The sequence below is a fragment of the Rhinoraja longicauda genome, chromosome 15 (assembly GCF_053455715.1).
Source record: "Rhinoraja longicauda isolate Sanriku21f chromosome 15, sRhiLon1.1, whole genome shotgun sequence".
Lineage (NCBI taxonomy): Eukaryota > Metazoa > Chordata > Chondrichthyes > Rajiformes > Arhynchobatidae > Rhinoraja > Rhinoraja longicauda.
This window is the reverse complement of record NC_135967.1, coordinates 26,933,610-26,948,838: the sequence shown is the minus strand read 5'-3', so window position 1 is coordinate 26,948,838 and position 15,229 is coordinate 26,933,610. Positions and strand designations below refer to the sequence as shown.

At 39.9% G+C, this 15,229-nt stretch overlaps 1 protein-coding gene across 1 annotated transcript in view; it reads left to right on the top strand.

The window, feature by feature from the left end:
* The window catches only part of sytl4 (synaptotagmin-like 4), a 58,729-nt gene that overhangs the window by 28,789 nt on the left and 14,711 nt on the right, over positions 1–15,229 (top strand). The window contains exons 3-11 of the mRNA XM_078412344.1: positions 2,619–2,834; positions 4,320–4,429; positions 5,168–5,276; positions 6,599–6,727; positions 8,434–8,575; positions 10,717–10,813; positions 11,688–11,791; positions 12,848–12,934; positions 14,980–15,158. Coding sequence (XP_078268470.1) covers positions 2,619–2,834; positions 4,320–4,429; positions 5,168–5,276; positions 6,599–6,727; positions 8,434–8,575; positions 10,717–10,813; positions 11,688–11,791; positions 12,848–12,934; positions 14,980–15,158 — 1,173 coding nt within the window. The remainder of the gene's footprint in view (positions 1–2,618; positions 2,835–4,319; positions 4,430–5,167; positions 5,277–6,598; positions 6,728–8,433; positions 8,576–10,716; positions 10,814–11,687; positions 11,792–12,847; positions 12,935–14,979; positions 15,159–15,229) is intronic.

The following is a 15,229-nucleotide window of genomic DNA, read 5'->3' as shown; positions in this document are numbered from 1 at the left end:
CTCAGTGCACTGACCAATGAAGATAAGCAAATAATATACCTTCTTTACCACTTTCAGGGAGCTATGAATTCTGTAAATCAATGATGTTCTGAATCCTGCCATTAACTGTCTGCTTTTCCTTTACATCCAACCTCTCAAAGTGCAACACCTCACACTTGCTCAGATTAATCTCCATTATTATACCATTTAAGAATGAAAATACCTACACTCGATATTTCAACAGTGACTCATAAATATCAGGGTCAGCTGATTCTGTTTGTTCACACAATCTCAGTGCATTTTTGTTTGCATAAAAGTAGCTCTATTCTCTTAAATTGAAGATGTTTCAATATTTAGTTTTGATATATATGTCAATTCAAAGTACACATATTTCTGTGGCCTTTCGGAACTACTTGGTGAAACCATCTTTGAAATGAAGACCAGCACAGATCAAGAGGCATAACTTTAAAATTGTCACCCAGAACTCTTCTCCTACCAAAGCTGATGAAAAGATGGATTTTAAACTATGATTAAATATTGCAGTTCATTTCTTCATCCTTCAGGGAAATACTTTATCTTTCAGGGAAAAACATTTCTGCTCTGTTGTTGACCAACTGATTATTGAACACCGGAAACTTCCACTTTTACAAATCGATGGGAATTTTGCCTCCCATGTTGTTCTGAGGTTGTTTCTTGTGAGGCTGCAATTCTTTCTCTTGCACCTGGAAAGATTATCTGCCGAGGATATTCATTCGTCGAATGTGATTAGTGGTGTACTACAAGGCTCGGTGCTGGGACCCCAGTAATTTATAATATATATATTAATGACTTTGGTGAGGGAATTAAATGTGCATCTCTAAGTTTGCGGATGACACAAAGCTGGGTGGCAGCGTGAGCTACGAAGAGGATGCTATGAGGCTGCAGGGCAACTTGGATCGGTTAGGTGAGTGGGCAGAAGCATGGCAGATGCAGTATAATGTGGGTAAATGTGAGATTATCCACTTTGGTGGCGAGAACAGGAAGGCAGATTATTATCTGAATGGTGTCAGATTCGGAAAAGGGGAGGTGCAACGAGGCCTGGGTGTGCTTGTACATCAGTCACTGCAGGTACAGCAGGCAATGAAGAAAGCTAATGGCATGTTGGCCTTCATTGCTAGAGGATTTGAGTTTAGGAGCAAGGAGGTCCTACTGCAGTTGTACAGGGCTCTGGTGAGACGACACCTGGAGTATTGTGTGCAATTTTGATCTCTTAATTTGAGGAAGGACATTATTGCTATTGAGGGAGTGCAGTATAGGTTCACCAGGTGAATTCCCGGGATGGCGGGACTGACGTATGATGAAAGAATGGGTCGACTGGGCTTGTATTGCTGGAATTTAGAAGGATGACAGGGGATCTTATAGAAACATAAAATTCTTAAAGAATTGGACAGGATAGATGCAGGAAAAATGTTCCCGATGTTGGGGGAGTCCAGAACCAGGGGTCACAGTTTAAGAATAAGGGGTAGGCCATTTAGGACTGAGATGAGGAAAAACTTCTTCACCCAGAGAGTTGTGAATCTGTGGAATTCTCTGCCACAGAAGGCAGTGGAGGCCAATTTTTCAATTGTTTTCAAGAGAGAGTTAGATTTAGCTCTTAGGTCTATAGGAATCAAGGAATATGGGGGAAAAGCAAGAATGGGCATGTGATTTCAGATGATCAGCCATGATCATATTGAATGGCAGTGCTGGCTTGAAGGGCCGAATGGCCTTCTCCTACAGCTATTTTGCTATGTTTTTATGTTTCTAATCACTTCTGGCTATTGGAGGTTGTAATTGCACTACTCCGCCTCCTCACCCCTCTATTCATTGTCCCTGGTAACTCCACTCACTGTCCCCTGCTACTCCAAACTCTACCCTCGCTCTGTCCTCTCACCTCTCCACTCGATGTCCATTCTCTGCTTCCTCTCTGTCCTTTTGCTTCTCAACTCACCTCCCCCAACAATGTTCCCTTCCACCTTGCCAAACCTGTTCTCGGCAGTACTCTACCCCATTGTTTTGCAGTGATGCTCCTGTTCTCACCAGCACTGTACCCCAGCATTATGGATCTCAGGCCTCTGCTACAGGACACCTGGGTCTTGAGTTGGATGTGGGTCAGGTTCTGGACTCAAACCTGGAAAAATTCAGACCATCATGGTCTCTGGGTTTCTGTCCACAAGTATCACATCCAGTGAACATGTCCATTCTTGATTCTTCAGTAGCAGCCTCAAAGTTATTCCTATTTGCTTCCCATGTTGACTTTGCAGGCTGCCGCTAGGGGATGCTGGTATCCTGACCCACCCAAATATTAGTGGCAAGCTTACAGCTCGTGCAGCTGGTGTGGAGGGGTAAAACCAGGCCTGCGTGAACCATAGAGGCAGTGCATTCAAGGCAGATGTTACCAATGGGCCACATGTTGAGCACTATAGGGATAAAGAGCAAGTGCAACCTTGTGAGATTCATCCACATTGGAGAACATATCTGAAGTAGCGCAGTTGGGTTTGATGTACCATTGTGTAGAATAAAGGTTAAAAGTATAATTGATGTCATCTGTCAGTGCAAAGTCAGGGTTTGCGCTCAATTTTTCCCATAATCACTCCTTACTGTTGTGTCTCTTTCTAAAGAAAGTTGAAGAATGAGCTGCTGGAAATTCGGCGTAAGGGAGCCAAACGTGGCAGCCTGGACTACAGTGACAAGACCTGTGCACGCTGTCAAGGGAGCCTTGGTCACTTTGTTAAGAGTGGCCGTGTGTGCAAGCAGTGTAACCACCTGGTGTGTAAGGAGTGTGGCACTGAAGGTGTAAACCGAATGTGGAAATGCAATGTGTGCATCAAAGAGTCGTGAGTGTGTACTTGCTTACTAGTATTTTGTTTAAATATAGAAAAGCCTGAACTTCATGCATGTGATGTAGCAGCAGAAGCCATGTGTTAATGGGGTGGGTGAGCTGGATCTGGACCTGTCCAATCTCTCACTGCAATGAATAAAAACACTCTCAGGTTATGCAATAGTAAATGCTTGGGAGAACAAAATGTTATGTAATCTATGCCGAGTTATGTAATCTATTATTTTTCAAGGATCATACTTTTTCCAATAGAGAAAGGGAGAATACTTTGATTGAAAATAGAATGCTAATATTTAACCCCAAAATGCAATATGACCTGGGTCAATTTAATTGTTGCTAACAATCCAGTCACAATTGATTTTGACACAATGATGTCATGGCTATCTAAGGATATTCAGAGGTACAGGAACCAAAGCCCCGGAATGGGAACGGTTGAGGGGATACGTCACAAAATTATTCATCTAGTAGAAATTCCGAGCCACTTGAAGCAAGATACAGTCTGGAACATGCAATAGATAAATTAATTTGAGAATATAGACCCTAATTTACCGGGAGCGGCCACGATGGTGCAGCAGTAGAGTTGCTGCCTTACAGCGCTTGCAGCGCCGAGACCCAGGTTCTATCCCGACTATGGGTGCTGTCTGTACGGAGTTTGTACGTTTGCCCTGTGACCGCATGAGTTTTCTCTGAGATCTTCGGTTTCCTCCCACACTCCAAAGACGTACAGGTATGAAGGTTAATTGCCTTGGTATATGTGTAAATTGTCCCTAGTGTGTGTAGAGTAATGTTAAAGTGCGGGGATCGCTGGTCGGTGCTGACTCAGTGGGCCAAAAGGCCTGTTTCCGCACTGTATCTCTAAAACTAAAAACTAAAGTATCACTTCCCAATAAGTAAAGGAAGGAGTTTGATATCTCCTATCACGTAATTTCCTTCACTCAACTTCAGTAGCAGAAAACCAAGCCTCTGGAATTCTGAAACGTCTTTGTGGAATTATAATTATAATCCTTGATGTAATTTTTCAATAGTGTGCCTTCCAATTGATTTGGACGTCTCTTATTGCAAACCACAAGCAAGACATCCAGCAGCCATTTTAAGCAAAGCTTCAGCAAGAGAGCTAATTGGATTTCTCTTGATAGACAATAGACAATAGGTGCAGGAGGAGGCCATTCGGCCCTTCGAGCCAGCACCGCCATTCAATGTGATCATGGCTGATCATTCTCACAGTACCCCGTTCCTGCGTTCTCCCCATACCCCCTGATTCCGCTATCCTTAAGAGCTCTATTCAGCTCTTGATCTAAGCATGCTGAACCTTAGAGACAATAACTTTGGAGTTAAAGTGGGAGTTGATGTCAATTAGTCCAAAAGTGCTAAGAATTATTTCATTTTGCTTATACAGTCTAGACTAAGCTTTAACGTACACCTCCACAACTAAAGACAAATAAAATGGAAGTTCACTCAGCTAATGTAATCATTTGTTCTTCAGGAAGCTGAAGAAACAGACTGGAGATTGGTTCTTTGAAAATCGAGCAAAAAGGCACAGCATTGATTTTGGTAGTGATATAATAAGAGCGTCACTGAAGAGGAAACATGGGAGTAAGTAACAGAGGCGTCCATATTGTCAATAATGAAACCTGTTATGGGTATGTATATATGAAACATAATGTTCAACTTTCTTCAAAACTTGAGCTTTCGAGTTTAGCATCCCACCCTACATCAACCATAAGTGGATGCTGGTCCAAATCTCTGCTGTCTTGTGCTCATTGACTTGCACTGAGTCCCAGTTAAACCATGCCTTAATTTTGTCATTGCCATCCTTGGTTTCAGGTCCCTCTATCCAACCTTGGTAAACCTCTACAACTCCTCAGGATTTCTGAACCCTCTAATTCTGGCCTCTTGTGTATACTCGATTTTAATTGCTCCATGTTAGTTGCCTCAGCTTTAAACTCGGAGAATTCCTCTCACCCATACTTCCAAATCAGTCCTCGTACCTTCTTTGTTTTCCTTAAAATCTAGCATTTTATGCAAGCTTTTGGTTACCTGTCTCGATGATTTCTTGTACAATTTGATGTCAAATTTTGTATTTTTTTTATCCCTGACCAAGCCTGTAAAGTTTCTTTGGATGTTTTACTATGATAAAGATGGTATACTGAAGTAAGCTGTTACTTTAGTAGATTGCATTTTATTCTGTACACAAGTGCTTTCCCATTTTTTTTACTGAAGTTGATGTATTGGAACTGTAAGAATGTGGGATACTGTGGGAGTGAATGGGTGGTGCTATGAATTGGGACCATGGACAGTAAAAGTTGGTAAATACCTCACAATTTTTCACAGATGGTGTAGTAAATAAGCGAGAGACGGCAGGACAGGCATTGCTACAACAGGCACTGGTGGTTGAGGCAAAGGAAAATACTGAGGCAAAGGCACAACAGAAGATTTCTGAGTGAGTGTGATTATCTAGGATATGGTGGAGGTTTATTTGTAAGCCATTAATTTAGGATTTTTTTTGCCATTGATCTGTTTATTTCAGTTTATGTTTAAGTAACCATAAAGAAAAAGCCAATGTATAGAATATTATACATGTTCCAATCTGTTTCTAAACTTGGTTTCAATGAATTTTACACAACCGTGTTTTATAACATTGTTATTGCATATGTTTTACTGTGTTGTACATTAAGTGTCTACAAAATAGTAAGGAATTTCTACCCTGATATTTGATTCCTTTTTGTGGTTTGGAAGAAAAAAAAGTAAAGAAATCTTGCATCTATTCCAAGGATACAAGACATACTAAAAATGGGAGCGTTGTTAAAATCTCCAATGCTCCTGAGCCTCAGCGAGGGTGAAAAGTTGCTGAGATGAAAAGACATACATTGTCTCAAAAGAAACAATGTTTTGGAAGCTTTTCCAGCCAAACCTGCAGCCAAACTTGGTTCCTTCAGCCAAAGGAGGTCCACAAGCTCAGAATGGATAGTGAGGGCTACAATAATCAATAGATAAAACTGGACTTGGACCAAGGCACTTAATGGGTAGAGGAGGAGAAAACGAGGATTGTACAAGAATTCTGTTGTATCTCATTCGTTATCTGAAGGGGACTTCAAATGGAAACTTTGCCCCATATTCAGTAAATATCTGGCAAAAGCAACATGCCAATTTCCTTTACATAGCGGAGATTTTAGTGTGCTTTAGAAAGTAAATTGCAAGATAACCATGCTGAGTACTGGTACTGCAAAAGGACAATCTTACAAGTTGCTGCACTTTGTTGCTTCAGGGAATCGGGTGGAGACGATTGTACACTTGTATTTGATGTCAAATGCACACAGGCTTCATTATGCGTTTAATATCTATGGGTCTAATTCCTCCATGTATTGGAGCTGGAGAATCTGATCCATGCTTTTATTACAAAAGCTTACATTTAACAGGTTAAGATCATTAACTGTGTCCTTTTTTTTCTTTGACTTCTAAATTACAAGGCAAAGACATACAATGTATTCAATGCAGTGATATTGATCCATGATCAAAATCAAATGAACCCTTGGAAATTTTACTTTGCGGTTACTTATAAACAGCAGAGGGATCAAATAAGTAGAATTAATCTGGTTATTGTAAACTAAAAGCAAATCGACAGGCTACACACGGTGTTATTTTTGGTTCACAAAATGCTCTTTTGACTTTGCATCATGTCAGAAGAATGAAAAGAGTAATATGAGTAATAAGTTTCCCTGAAACAACAGTAAAATAATGAATCCTATCTGTGGTTTTTGATAGTGACCAGTCTGAAGCCCGAGAGGCTTCTGATCATCCAAGCGATACAGAGTCCACTGGACGTGTGAGTGTCGGCAGCCACAAGAACAGCCCACAATCTGCCTCCAATTACAACACACCCAACAATTCCAGGTGAGGGATATACGGATGTCCTGAAATCCGTTGGATTAAATTGAAATTTTAGGCTAATTTATTTCCTTATAAGCTGACTTTTTGACCAGATTTTGGGTATATTGACTGACTAACTTCTTATGGCTTGCATCATATTTTATTTGATAACATCTCCTCTGAGATGTTTTGTAATAAAACTCCACTAATCAGATATCCCAATTATCTGATGGTTCAAGAAATGTCTCACTTAGTTCTGTTCTGGCACTCCTTTTAAATGCACCGTGTCCCCGGTCCCCCATGCTTTCGGCAGGATCTCTAACCCCACATTCCTTTTATTCCCTTATCAGTATCTATACACTGCAAATGGATCAAATGTAATCATGTATTGTCTTTCTGCTGACTGATTAGCACGCAACAAAAGTTTTTCATTGTACCTTGGTACACATGACAATAAACTAGACTAAAACTAAACTAAACATCTCGTTCAATATATGCTCAAGGCCTTGAAGATGTTGGTCAAGGCAGACCAGCTTCACTACTCTTTAGATGCAAATGTAGTAACTATTTTTCCTCAACCCTCTCTACTCTGCACCCATAACTGCTGATTTCATTGCACTTCTTTTTGGAAGTGTTGTACACCTCTTTGAACGTTTTTCTCTTTCAACCTGGGAACCTCCGGTTGGAGAGTGCAGAATAGAGACTCTTTTTTGGGAGTCTAATGTTGGGCAGTGGAATGGCATGGCCAGCCCAATGTAACCAATTGAGAGTCTTAGTACTGGGGATGGTGGTCTGGGAGATGTCACTGAGTTCATTTATCCTTCCAGTAAATTTAGAAGAATTTTGGAGACACATCATTGGAGTATTTTTCCAATGAGATGCCGACTCTAGGTAGTACAGATCTCAAAAATTAAAAGGGGGCAAGCTTCACTGCGGCCCAGTAGACTGTGAGTTTTGTGCCAAGTTCGAGGTCTTGATCTCCAAACACCCTTTTCCTCCATCAACCAAAGGCTGGCATATACACTCTTGGTGACTAACATAAGCAAACAATACATGTTGCTTAATGATTTTCAGTGATTCTGCAGTGGGAAGGGCGAGTGACAAATTATCAGTGATATAGATGCAAACAAAACCAAAGTCACACAAAGCATCTGCCACAAACAATGTTTATTCAGTAATATGAGTTTGATTAAGTATACTTCTGTGTGTGCTGTTTGCTGGAGTTCACCCACTTAATAAACATGTTAATCAACAGATGTTTGAAACTGGATTTTAAAAATTGAATCATGTCAGAATGTCTAGCGTTGTCATTTGTCTGGCGTTGAATTAAGTCATGAGTTAGAAAATGGCCACAAATTTGAAGTGGTGGTTTGAGGTTCTAAACTTCTGAAGTATCGCAGAGACCTTGGACAAGTAAATCAGTCAGAATTTTCAGTGTTATTTTAAAATCAACAGGGACAAGAAATATAATTTCGATAGCTTCATCATGTTATGACCATTGTAGATCCTGAGTGCTCTTTCAAATATATTTTTTATGTCATTGTGAGGCAAATGAATCCATATTTTTTTCAAATTAATCCATATTTGTTGTAAATTCAGCAAAAGAGCAATATAAACAAGCTTTCAAATTGTTTTTTGAGACTCTCACAATCCCAGGTAAAGGGCAGTTTCTTCCAAGTATTAGTTGAGTTTCAACATTCTTTGTAATTATGCTCTTTTAAATTTTCCAGGCGGAGTTCCTTAACTGAGAGTAACCTCGGTAATGGGATTGGCCTTCCCAATCCCAGACTCGTCACAGGCAGCATGACTCTTCCAGCCACGTCAACGCCAATGGCCATCAGCAAAGCCAACCTGAAAACCGACTCGGATAACGTACTGCAAAATACTCTCCCTGTCCCATTTTATTTATTCTTTGTGTCTGACAAAGTTCTATTTATTGCTTACCTCTCAGTTTTATTTTAGAAATGGCTAAGTGATGACGTGAAGAGTCAACCACATAAAATATCTGGAGCTTCGCATGACAAATTGTGCAAACCATCTTTGACAAATTTGGATTTGCAAGGACGTTTTGGGTTTACTGTGTTCAAAAAAAGCATGAAAGGTTTAGAGAGGTGCAGAAATAAATAGGTTATTTGGCACACAAAACTGCAATAAATAACTCCAAATAAAAGATTTTAATAAAGTGCGTTTATGCCTTTGAGATGATAAATTATGTAGGTTTTTATTATAATTACCAATCTCTTATCCAAGGCTCCTGCAGCTATTTCCATTAAAATCAACAAGAGATTACTTCTGGTGGAAGCTGGTACAAAATTCTCCCTTGTTTGTAAACCTGGTATTAAGAAAATTAGTCCAGGGTCCTGCTCCTTTGTTGAACTCCAGGTGGACTCCATGGAGAGGGTGCTGCCAACTTCCCAGCTAATGATAGCAACCCCCAGAAGCACCATAGAAAACATTTTATCAGGATGCATCACAGCTTGGTTTAGGAACAGCTCTACCCAAGACCGCAAGAAATTGCAGCGAAATGTGGATGCAGCCCAGATCATCACACAAACCAATCTCCCTTCCATTGACTCCATTTATACCTCAAGCTGCCTCAGCAAGGACAGCAGCATAATCAAGGATGAGTCGCACCCCAGCCACTCCCTCTTCTCCTCTCTCCCATCGGGTAGAAGGTATAGGTGGGAAAACGCACTCCTCCAGTTTCAGGGATAGTTTCTTCCCAGCTGTTCTCAGCAACTGAATCATCCCACCACAACTACTATCTTGGTGACCCTCTGAATATCTTTGATCAGACTTTACTGGCTTTACCTTGCAATAAACGTTATTCCCTTATGTATCTATGTAATTGGCTCGATTGTAATCATGCATTGGCTTTCCGCTGACTGGTTAGCACACAACAAAAGCTTATCATTGTGCCTCAGTACACGTGACAATAAACTAAACTAATAACTGAGTTCCACATTCATACACATCCGTGGAAATCCAGTAGTTGCCAGTTTTGAGGGAGATAATGGTAAACATTTGCTGTTTTACCTTCATTAGTCCACAAATGTCTGGGCTACTGGATCCCTCCAATTATATCACGTCCGTGAATGGCAGTAGACTACAGTTATTTTTTACTTAGACAATAGGTGCAGGAGTAGGCCATTCAGCCCTTCGAGCCAGCACCGCCATTCAATGCGATCATGGCTGATCACTACTTACTCAAGGGATGTAGGTGTTGCCATTATTTAATACCTGTCCATATTAGCCCTTGAATAATAAGGAAGGAAACCTGTCAGCTTCACCCTTTCTGGTCAATGTATGATTCCAAATCCACATAAATATGGTTGATTCATAACACCCTGCTGAAATGTCTTACCAAACCACACAGTTATCTATATACTAAAACTCTCATTTGTTTGTTTGTTTGTTTGTTCCTGAACTACAGCCAAAACGGTACACGATAGCGCAACAATTTTAGGCCCACCTTATTCACCGTCGTCCCTTCGGTGCTAATGGAAGACGTTTCATTGAAATCGGTGTTATATTTTTTAAGTTATTCACATTTTAAAGTTTAAATCTATCTCCTAGAGAGGGAGAGGGGAGGGTTGGAGGGAGGGAGGGGGGAGGAGGGAGGGGGGAGGAGGAAGGGGGGTTCAGGGGATGATGGGGGAAGGGGGAGGGGGGAGGGAGGGGGAAGGGAAGGAGAGAAGGGGAGGGGGGAGGAGAGAGGGGGAGGGGGGGAGGAGAGGATGCTACACCAATGCAGGAGAGGTTTGAGCCCAATGGGTCCACTTGCTCTAGTATCAAATAAAAACAAAACAAGTTGGAGAACGATGAAATATTCTGAGGTGTTTCTTACTACAATAGATCAAGAAATGTTTGCATTTTTTTTGACACATCAGTTTTTAACGTATTATTTCACAAGAGGATACCTCTTGGCATGTTTGAAATATACTTTAACTTTAAAACAAAGATCTCAGATGTACATCTAATGTATTCAAAATAGTTTAATCTTTTCTTCATAGGAAACTCGCACAAAAAAGCACAGCAGAATTTCAGTGGATGAAAATGTTTCGGAAGACACGTTTAAAAGAAATGCAAAACCTACTCTAAATCCCACAGGTGAGATTTAGTACTCTTGAATTGGATTAAGTCAAAAGCATACTCAATCTTAAAAACTACATTAAATATTGCAAAATATTTCAGGGCATTTAATGGAGTATTATCAAACCTAATATGACACAGAACCATATGAAGTGATACTGGGGCAGCTGACAAAAGCGTGGTCAAAGAAATCAGCATAGAGAAGTGTCTTAAAGATGAAAAGAAGGATTATAATTAGCTTGTGGCAATTACAGTGGTGGGGAGGGCCCAGACCACGGAGAGGTTTAAAAAAAAATGAGTATAATAATTTTTAAGTTAATCAGTTTGGTTCGCCATTAATCAGCAATGCATCGGAAGGAACTGCAGATGCTTGTTTAAAGCGAAGATAGACACAAAATGCTGGAGTAACTCAGCGGGACAGGTAGCATCTCTGGAGAGAAGGAATGGGTGACATTTCGGATCGAGACCCTTGATCAGTGTGAAGAAGGGTCTCGATCCGAAACGTCACCCATTCCTTCTCTCCAGAGATGATGCCTGTCCCGCTGAGTTATTCCAGCATTCTGTGTCTATTAATCAGCAATGGTTGCCCAGCAAACTATTGTGAAAATATTCCACAGGCCACTCTTGCTTGCAGGGTTGAAGAGGCCAAATATTTGGTGAGAAGGATGAAACTTCAATCCATGTCACATTGTGCACTTCTGAATAACATGAGCAGAGCAAGTCTGATATATCCCTAGGTCACAAAGAAACAAATAATCACACTCCAGGGGAAATTCATGGTTGACACTTTTTGGAAAGTCTGGGAACTTGGAAGAACAGAGGCATCTTGGAAGAACAGGGTGTTCTTGCGTTGTGTTCTGTGATATTAACATCATGTTCAAATCCCCATTAGATTACAGTAAATCAGTGATGGATCTTCGCATATCCGATTCTGCAAACAAAGAGGATTCCATGGGAGACCGCAGTCGGTCAGTTCCAGGCCTCAATGTGGAACAGGTCAGTTTAGAAAGGAACTTTACACCCATAGCCTGATCACCCCCTCAGATAGTTAATATTTTCCTTGACCTTCTTTGTTAACCATGGATCTTTCTCCTAGGAAGCCTTTACTTGCTGTGTTATGAACTAGCTGTTTAAATATATGTCACTGCGTATACACTGCCCTGTTGCTCTCTGACCCAGTCTACCTTATAATAACCTTTATTTAAGTGGAGTACATTGGTTACAAATGCTGGGTGTTTGTCCTCAAACTATTGCGGATTCTATGTTGAGCTCACTGCTCCGTAGAGAATCCTTGACCACAACATCTTTGTTAATCCTACTTCATTACAGATGACCAAATCTGAAATAGCAAGGGTAGGTTCTGTAGCATACAGTTCTAAGAAACCATCCCTGACACACTGCACTCCACAAATTCTAGAGGTCTAGATTTAAATAGTTAAAAGTACAAACCAAGAAATGAATGGCCCTCCCTTGGGCCTGTGCCAATTCAACTTGGATCTGATGACCATGCCTACTTTATAGAACATTGCAATGACTGTGTTAAAAAAAATAAAGTGAGGGGAGTAAATCAATCAAGAGAAACGAAGGAATGCTGAAGGAATTCTTTTTAGATGTACTATATTATGGTGTGTAAGCACAAAGGTCGATAGAGTAAAGAGAGAAAACCAAATTAGCATTTTAAAAACAGTCATGTTATAGTTATATTCACAAGGGTGAAATTCCTTGTTCACATGAAGCTCCTAGAGTAAACAGTAAACATACACAAAAGCACAGCAACCAATGTAAAATGATGGGGAAGTGGGATGATCCAGAATTGCTCTGAAGCATTTTTGAGTGTCTGGTTTAGGGACAACATTCGGAGAGTAATGTTGGATTTTCTAAAATCAGGAGGGGGGAATAAAATATTTTTTTTTACATAAAGATAAAATTGTAAGCCAGTCAATGTTTGAACAGTTAGTCATGCAGTTTACAGTGGCAACTTGATCGTGGGTACTTTATGGATATAATGTTTTCAGAGGTTTAGATTTAGTTGTAATCATTATCTTTTGACAGGATGAGGAGGAAGAGGACATTGATAAACTGGTGACAATCCACCGTTTGAAAAATCCTCGTCATAGTCTCAAGAGTGGAAGTTCTGCGGTAAGTTCCTCAGCAAAATATTGTAATTTTATATCTCTCTGTATAAATCCTCAAGTTTGTGTTTATAGATATATATGGTTAAACATCTTGAGCATTTGTTGTTTGAATGTGGAGAAAATAGTGTTCATTGTCCTATTGAAACATAAATCTCCAAGATGATGCACAGTGAGGTATATCATACTGGTTAAGGCTGATTAGTATGATGCAACAGATATCTCATTTTGTGTAACTTGAAGCTCAGACTGGGCACATCCTGTGTCCAAGAGATTGTGGAAGTGTACACTGCATAACGAACATCCTAATCTAACATCTCTGGGATGTTGTCCTCGTTTTTCCTGTGAGCCATGCTCATTATCCTGTGGCTTAGCTTATTATTTTTTCCTGTCTCAGTGACTGATTTTATAACTTGAATAGCATTGGAAAACCAAGTAAAATTGCCCTTGATTTCATCACTATTGGCAAATCTAATACATGTTCTTATCCAATTTATTTACATTTTATTTATCGGTTTTACATGATGAAGAAATGTTTGTGTTTGTTCCCCTCTTCCGTTAAGCTCATTTATTTCTCAACATGCTATGATTCCATAGCATGTCACCAACTTCCCGTAACTCAATCATGTGGCCGTTATTCAAGTATAATTATTGATGACAAATTTGCTATTGTTTTCACGTAACATTTCTTTGTGTGCATGCCTCCCCAGCAGGGATTACTGAGTAATTGTCAAGAAATAAATGTTGTCATTGTTCTCTATAATGCCCAAGAGTAGTCAAGACTATTCTAATCTTCTCCTAAAACAGCCACCAGGTGACTGGGCACAGATGGAGGTTTGAACTTTACATTCTGCATAGTCTGTGTGGCTCATTTGCTCAGAGGAAAAATATACTGATTGTGAGAAGTGAAGAGAAATATTATAGTTTTAAGAAAACAACATCGTACAATGAACCGATATGCCAGAGATACCTTCTATTGAATTTAGTCTTCTACCCCAGCCAATTAAGGCCTTCTGAGTAAGAATCAATCGCTTCAGAATAATGTTTAACCTATTTTAGTACATCATTAAAATATATCTCAATGGGGTTGCATTAATCTTGTGTCCTTGTCACGCTTTCAAGTTATAAATTCTCAACTGATATTTCTTTAGTACTCTCTTTACCTGAACAAATAGGAGATGCGTGAGAGATTTTTGTAGACATTTAATCTGTTACCCACACTTGATCTGCGTTCTGTTGGGTGCACAATTGCTACTGGTTCAGAAGGTTGTGGGTCCAAGTCTAACTCCAGACTCTTGGTCATTTGCTTAAACCTTTGGCCCCGTTGCAGTAATGACAATGTGCTGTGCAACAGAAAGTCCGATTTTTTTGATGAGTCATTAAACAAAGGTTCTTGACATCACAGATCAATCTATGGCAATTTATTTTCAAAGAACAAGTAGAATGTGATCCAGGTAATATTTATTCCTCAATCAACGTTTTATATAGGAAAAAAAAGGTTAAGTGGCCCCTGCTTCTAATGGGAGCTTGCTGAATAAAGATTGTAAATTAGTAGCTCCATTTCAAAACTGTAGCCTGTAATTTAACTGCAAGACTCTCTGTCCTTTTAACTGGAGATTAATAAACAGACTGCATCTGAAGTTCTATGCCTGACAGATAATTTATGATTGACAAGTATTTTATTGCGATACAATATTGAAAATGGGAAATTATTTCCCAGCCTAGAAATGCCACATCTTAATTAGTGTGGCACCATACCTGAATAAGTAATTTGCAACAGGATAATAACCTACACCAACAAATGAAGAGTAGAACATCTTGATCAAGCATCTGTAATTGAAGTGTAACTGCAGGTTTGGTTACCTCCTCATTCTGACCTGGAATGGGTATAAATGTAGCTCTATACCAATTTCTGTCATAAAGTGGTAAAGATCATTTCAGCTGTGTGAAGGTTACCTAAATAAGATTAAATCTTAATATACATGTTTAGCAAAGCGAGAGACATTGCTTTCTTGTTTCATTTTGCATTCACACCAACTAACATTGTTTCAGAGTACAATGGGGAGCATGGCCAGCATCTACAGTGAGGCAGGTGACTTTGGCAATGTTACAGTCACAGGGGAGATCATCTTCTTCCTCCGCTATGATCAAAAGAAACAAGCACTTCATGTACATGTGAAGGAATGCCACAACCTGGCTTACGGGGATGAGAACAAGAAGAAATCAAACCCGTAAGTGTGTTTGTGAGTTTATGGGGTGCCTGGTATTTCTAAATATACTATGCATTCAGAAGCAACTACAT